Source organism: Pundamilia nyererei, unplaced genomic scaffold, assembly GCF_000239375.1.
Source record: "Pundamilia nyererei isolate P.nyererei 1_Seehausen unplaced genomic scaffold, PunNye1.0 scaffold00230, whole genome shotgun sequence".
NCBI lineage: Eukaryota > Metazoa > Chordata > Actinopteri > Cichliformes > Cichlidae > Pundamilia > Pundamilia nyererei.
The window spans coordinates 172,395-179,149 of NW_005187631.1; the positions used below are offsets into that span (position 1 = coordinate 172,395).

The window sequence follows — 6,755 nt, forward strand, 5'->3', positions numbered from 1 at the left end:
TTGTCTTCTATCTCGTCTGGAACACGAGCCCCACATCCTGCCAGACGCTGTTCCTCTTTCCAGAGACAAACATGACCAACTTCTCACCTATAAATGAGTCTAACTAATGTGTGTGTGTGTATGTGTTGACCTTACATGCTCTCTCTTCTCACCCATTGCACTTCTGACCTTTTACCAGACCAGAGGCTCATCCTTATGTGTAATAACCTAACTGAAACTTTATGTACTATGTTGAATAAATGTTTTAATCAAGAACCTCTACTAAAAGCTTAATAAATGAGTATAAAAGTATAACAGACAATTTGAATAACCTAGTAATTCAAATAGCCTCGTCTAACCTGCTCCTCAGAATAACTTAGACTCTGCTTTCACTTCTGCAAACTCTCTGCAACTTCCTGTCAACTCCTGCAACTTAGTCTTTCTGAAAGACACACACACTGTTTAAACCTCAGAATGCAATATCAATGATGCAGATTATATTATTAATGCAATGGTAATGATGATGATTATTTAACAATAGCAGTAAAGTAATTTCCCTGCTCCACACACGTAAAAAGACCGTTACAATAATCCAAACGAGAAGAAATAAAAGCATGAATAATCATCTCAAGTTCTGCCTTTTAGATGATAAAAACAGTTCCGGACAAGTTTCCCCTGGCATATTGCCTGCGCTTTGCCGGTTTACGCGCCACCTGGACCTCGCTGTGTCTGATGCTCAGCCAGCGAGTGAGTGTTCTCCAGCCTAGTGTAGCCTGTTCTTTCTGGCATCTTGCCCGCAGTGCACGGTTTACACGGCCAGCAGGGCTCCTGTCATTGCTCGAGTGGGGCGGCTTCTCAGCTCTGACTGCAGCTTAAGCTGCTGCCACTGCTACTGCCGCTGCTACTGCTACTGCGGCAGCTTCCGGCTGTGTTCTCCTGGCATTTTGCCCACGCTTCGCCGGTTTGCGCCCGCTTGACCTCACTGTGACTGATGCTCAGCCAGCAAGTGAATGTTCTCCGGCCGGCAGCACCAGGCTCCCTGCAGGCGGTTCACCTGTTACATGTTGGCCAGGCCTCGCTGTGTCTGATAAGCCAGCCAGCGGTTGTGTTGTGTTCCAGTCTGCGGCACCGGCTGTACCCAAGCAGCAGCCCTGGGTGACCTGCGGGTCGCGTCCCTGGTTTGGGGTTCCTCTCCAGCGGCTGCACTGCAGCTGCAGGCTGTGTTCCCTGGCGTGTTGCCCGCATTTGCCGGCTTGCACGCCAGTCGGGCCTCACTGTGTCTCATGCCTCAACCCAGGAGTGATTGTTCCCCAGCCTACGGCGTTGGCTCCCTGTCTGGTGTTACCAGCTTCTTGCAGGCACGCAGGAGGGTCCACTCTCAGTGACTCGGTGAGCTACGCTTCCTCTCCTCTCTCTGCTCCCGGGATTCCGGATTTGTATCCTGGGCACCAAAGGCTCCAGCTGGAGATCCTTTGGGAGCGCACGCACAGGCTTGTCCTAGACCGCCCGTGCTTCTGGCATTCTGTCGCTCCAACGGCACGCCGCGGGCTGCAGTTGTTAGACCTTGCTGTGTCTGACATTTCAGGCAGTGAGTGATGTCTGCAATGTTGGATCCCTGTTGGTTCTTGCCTGTGTGTGACGGACTTACACGGCCAGCACGGGGATGCCCAGTAGCTGGGATTTTGTCTGACCTCGAGTGTCTCGTTGCGAGTTCACTCTTGAGGCTCCTATGTCTGCGGACAAGCGTATGATGAGTATGAGCGTATCTGCAGGCTGCTGCCTCCACCCCCTGGCTCAGCCTTCGCATTGCGAAGCCCTGACCAGGGTGGTGTCTCTATTGGTGCGTTGTCACTGACTCCCGGCACCTTCACTCTCCGCGGTTCAGTTGCACAGTCCCCTCGCGGGGTGTCTTACAGAGTTACCTCGTACATATGGAATATGTAACGGTGTGGAGAGAGAGTCTCGATATGCTAGAGAACATACGGTTATGGTGTAATCTTGGTTCTCTTAGTGAGAGACTATCTTTCGTGCCAGAGTGTCTTAAAGAAATATTCGCATGCCACGACCAAGAGGGGCCGTTCCCCGTACATATGGAATATGTAATGGTGTGGAGAGATAGTCTCTCACTAAGAGAACCAAGGTTACACCGTAACCGTACGTTTGTTGAGTTTGCTCCTCTTGTCAAACACTAGATCTCCAAGCAGCATCTGAAACATGAACTCACTCAGTGTTATGGATGACCATTAGAATTAATTACTCATTTATGTAATGTGCCAGCAGGTTCAACCACCTGTGCAAACACACACACACACACACACACACACACACACACACACACACCAGTGAACCAGTGAATATGTGATAAACAAATGGTTTCTATAAATATTTGACAGGCGTGAAATGCAGAACAACAACATAAAAAAATCATGTTCATGTTACAAAAAAAATTGTGTGCAGTTATAACATAGAAAACTATGGTTGACAAAACACAAGTTGATTGCGTGCAACTGATGTACATATTTTTGTAATATTATTCCAACATGTTATTTTTTTCATTGTACTAAAAAAAGTATTACAGAAAGTGATCACTCATTAATATGAAAAATAACCTACACAGCTAACAATCCATATTAAACAGAAATTTTAATACCTTGTATATAAACCCTTTAAGTAAAGAAAGACTGGCTTATCAGAGTCAAACACAATGACATTTACAGAATTCTTTGCGGTGTGAAGACTTGTGAAATACTGCAGATTCTAATCAGTCGTTGAGTTTAACAAATTTGTTTTGTTATAATTATAATATTGGATATTTATGATAAAAATACAGTATTTGAAAAACATATATAGTTTAGATTCGTCCCTATAATTATTCTTGTACCTCTGCTCCAGAAACAAACTATTTAATGAGAAAAAACTCTTTTGAAGAAAAAACAATCTTTGTTTCTCACCTTTGAAAAAGAATATGATCATCACATTGAACCAGCACACAAGCTGTAGGAGAGCCACTGCTAACTACAACTCTGCCCCCATTGTCTTAGACTTTAAAAGCCAAAAGAATATGCTCAGCTTCTATTGTCACATGCTTTACCGTAACCAACACCTTGGTTACCACAGATTTTTATCTGTGAAAAGCGCTATATAAATAAATTTTACTTACTTCCTTACCTACACTTCGTGTAGTTGACGTGTGATTTAAAAGAATAAAAGATAAAAACTAGAAGAACCAGACTTCATAATTTGGCTGAATGCAGTGAAGGAATGCATTTACATGTCTAGGTAGATGACACACAGTTGGAAGGTTGTCTGTTAAGCTATGAAGTCTTAAAAATAAGATTTAAGATTTTTATTACTATTGTTGTTGGTTACGGTCGTGGTTTATATTGTTATTAATAAGGTGTGCTTCTGTTTCATTGGCAACTTTAAAGTTAATGAATATTTAAGTTCACAGGACTTCTGGGAGTTCCCCTCCTCATCTAAATTAAGCCTCGTGCTTTCTCTTTACTGGTGTAGTCGTGGGCTGGCTTTTCCCGTTGCATGGGCCCACCTCCAGGCAGAGTTGTTTTCTTAAGGCTGTAGCTGACACACCTGTTTCTTGGGCCACAAATAACCTTCCTGTCACAAGCCTGAAGCTTCAATCAGCATTTTGATGAAGTGACTTTCATATATCCTTTATTTATCTAATTAAAAAGTCTCATTGACATTGTTTTTTAAGAGTGCTCTGACAATGAGGGGAGCAGAAATTGCAACAAATGTAACATGAAGGTTCTCAGTCATCCAGGTCACCGAAGTCTATGGAGCTTGGAAAGAAAAGCATCTGGACTTGTTTAAGTTCGTTGAAGATGTTTCACCTCTCATCGGAGAAGCTTCTTCAGTTCTAGGGTCAAATGGTGGAGAGTCCAAAATTTAAGCCCCATGGGAGTAGTTTCATGTCGGTTACACTTTGACATACGTTTCTGCTCAGCCTCACATTTGCCAAAATCCGCGTTTGGTCTGGACACAAGACGTCGCACAGCTTCATCATGCAGCTCTTCAGAGTGGTACGGGGCTGATTTGGCTATCTCCTCTGCTACAATAAAACTTGCTTTCACAACAACAGCTTCACTTTGTGACTTTGCCCTGGTGAAAAACGTCTGCTGAAATGTTAGATTGTTCTTTAGCTCTTCCACTTTCTGTAGTTTTTGCTCTGCATTTAGGTTTTTCAGCTTATCGTGATGTTTTGTCTCGTAGTGCCATCTTAAATTAAATTCCTTAATTACAGCCACATTATGTCACGGACCCAGCTCTGGAGGACTCGGGGTCCGTGAGCAGTTTTGACTCACCTCCCGTTGATATTGATGTTATTATTATTTTGGTGGTGTGTGTGTTTTTCTGCACTGTGCTGTGTTAGTCTGTGTCCCACTCATATGTATAGGCAGGGTATGGGTATGTATGTCTGCAGGTGTGGCTGGAGGATGGAGCTCAGCCACCTGCAGGCCTGAGGGGTGTGGCCCTGCGGAAGGACTGGCCACACCTGAAGTTCATGCCACACCTGTTGGTGATCAGGGCTCGTCGGGGGAGCTACTTAGGAGAGAGTTGGAGCTCCCACCGACGCAGGATCATTAAGCTAAGACTCCAAGTCAGTGTGTAGCATTAGGAAGTGCGGATCGTGTGTGTGCGCGCGGGTTTAGTGTTTAACGGCTGCTTCTGTATTGTCCTGCAGGTGAAACGAGGGACCAGAAGGGCAGCACGCACAGGGTGTGCAGTAACACAACAGCGGGGAGCACGAGCACGAGCACAGACGTCGGAGGGAAGCACGCACACGGGGTTCGAGGGAGCAACGGGGAGTTATTGTGTTTACAGCTTTCCACTGTAAATAAAGAGCACTGTTTGCATCGCAGAGTCTGCGTTTTGGGTCCTCCTTTCCCCACATCCCCACGGTCTGCCCTCCAGACCGCGACAGAATGATCCTGCCAACCACCATGGACCCAGCAAACTCAGGAGTTGCCACGGAGGAGAGATCTCTCGCGCAGCTATGGGATTACTGCCGGAGCGTGATCCAGGCTGTAGACCCATACAGGAGACACCTACAGGTAGTGTTCCTTGACAATTACCTCACATCCACTACCCTCACCATGAACATTTTGGACATTAACAAACTTAGGCAATTGATCACTAGTTTAAGGGAGAGCTCGAGTTTTGAATTATTTAGCTTGGGTGGCCCGAGCACGGACAGTTCGGCTGCTCTCCTAGAGACTCTTGCCGCTTGGTTTTTCACGCGTCGGCGGAGGGCTTTCCCGTCGATGCTCGCGGCACAATCATTTGATCCGCCATTACAGAAGGCATGCCGCACTCTCCACCGCCATTCCATTACGCCTCAACCTACTCCTGCGGTTTCAGCCCGGTCAGCTGGCAACGGACCGACAGCGCTCATTACCGCAGTGAGTAAACCAGACTATATTGTTTCAATAATAAACCCTGTCATTTACGATCAAAACACAGATGAACAGCGGATTTCCATGCACGCGGCCCCGCCTTCACGGAGGAGAGGGCGTCCTCGCAAGCAGCGTTCAACCACATCCACACTCACTCCTGTGCTGGTCGAAGACTCAGGACCAGCGGCTCTGGACGCCACAGTGAGTAAAATGGACTCTGCCGGTGTTATGAATTCCCTTCCTGTAAACACGACAATAGAAACTGTTTGCTGTTCCTCCAAAGACTCAGAAAATGTTCCCTCTGAGACTGTAAGCTGGGAGCTGGGGAGTTCCGAGCATACAGACCCAAACGACTTTTTGGCTCAGTCTGACCGTATGGAGACGGAGGTTCTCCCCAGGGCTTCCCCAGAGGCCAAACTGGAGGTCTCAGTTGCCTCTGGACCCCTGGAATTTGTTGAGCCAGCTGTAACATTTTCATCCTCTCCACCCTTCATAATAGCCATCTCACCCTCACCTCAGCCTGCTGCCCAGCTGGTAGCTCAGTCTTCAGTCCAGTCAGCCTCTCACCTTCATCCTCAGTTGGAGGTCGATATGCCGGCTGGACCACCTCTGCCATCATTTCACCCATCTGTCCCTGCATCGCTGTCCAGTCTGCTGGGAGTGGCTGCCACACCATCTTCGCCTCCGGATCATCCATCTGTGGCTGAGGCACAGCCGGAGATGCCCGCATGGCCAGCTGTGGAGCCCTGCGAGCCGGCGCAGGAGCCCGGAGAGCGGGAGGCGGGGCAGGAGCTCAGAGAGCGGGAGGTGCCCGCACGGCCAGCCGTGGAGCACTGCGAGCCGGAGCAAGAGCCCGGAGAGCGGGAGGAGCAGCTCGGCGAGGCGGAGCTCAGAGAGCGGGAGGTGCCCGCACGGCCAGCCGTGGAGCCCTGCGAGCCGGAGCAGGAGCCCGGAGAGCGGGAGGAGCAGCTCGGCGAGGCGGAGCTCAGAGAGCGGGAGGTGCCCGCACGGCCAGCCGTGGAGCCCAGCGAGCCGGAGGAGGAGCAGCTCAGCGTGCCGGAGGAGCTAGGCGAGCCGGAGGAGCCCGCACCGCCAGCTGCGGAGCCCTGTGAGCCGGAGCTGGAGCAGCTCAGCGAGCCGGAGATAGGCGAGCGGGAGGAGCTCAGCAAGCCTGTGGAGCCCGCGCTGCCACCGGAGGAGCTCGGAGGTCCGGAGAGACCCGCTCAGCCTGAACTGGAGGTCAGCGAGTCAGATGGACCGTCACGTCTAGCGCGCCCTCCACGCCAGCTACGCCCAGCGCGTCTGCGTCAGCGACCGGCGCGTCATCGACCGGCATGTCATCGGCCATGTACCACACCTCGC

At 49.4% G+C, this 6,755-nt stretch overlaps 1 protein-coding gene across 1 annotated transcript in view; it reads right to left on the reverse strand.

Annotated features, from left to right (window-relative positions):
• The window catches only part of LOC102194009 (complement C1q subcomponent subunit B-like), a 37,123-nt gene extending 35,859 nt beyond the window's left edge, over nt 1-1,264 (reverse strand). Inside the window, exon 1 of the mRNA XM_013914850.1 lies at nt 1,118-1,264. Coding sequence (XP_013770304.1) covers nt 1,118-1,264 — 147 coding nt within the window. The remainder of the gene's footprint in view (nt 1-1,117) is intronic.
• Between the last annotated feature and the right edge of the window lie 5,491 nt (nt 1,265-6,755).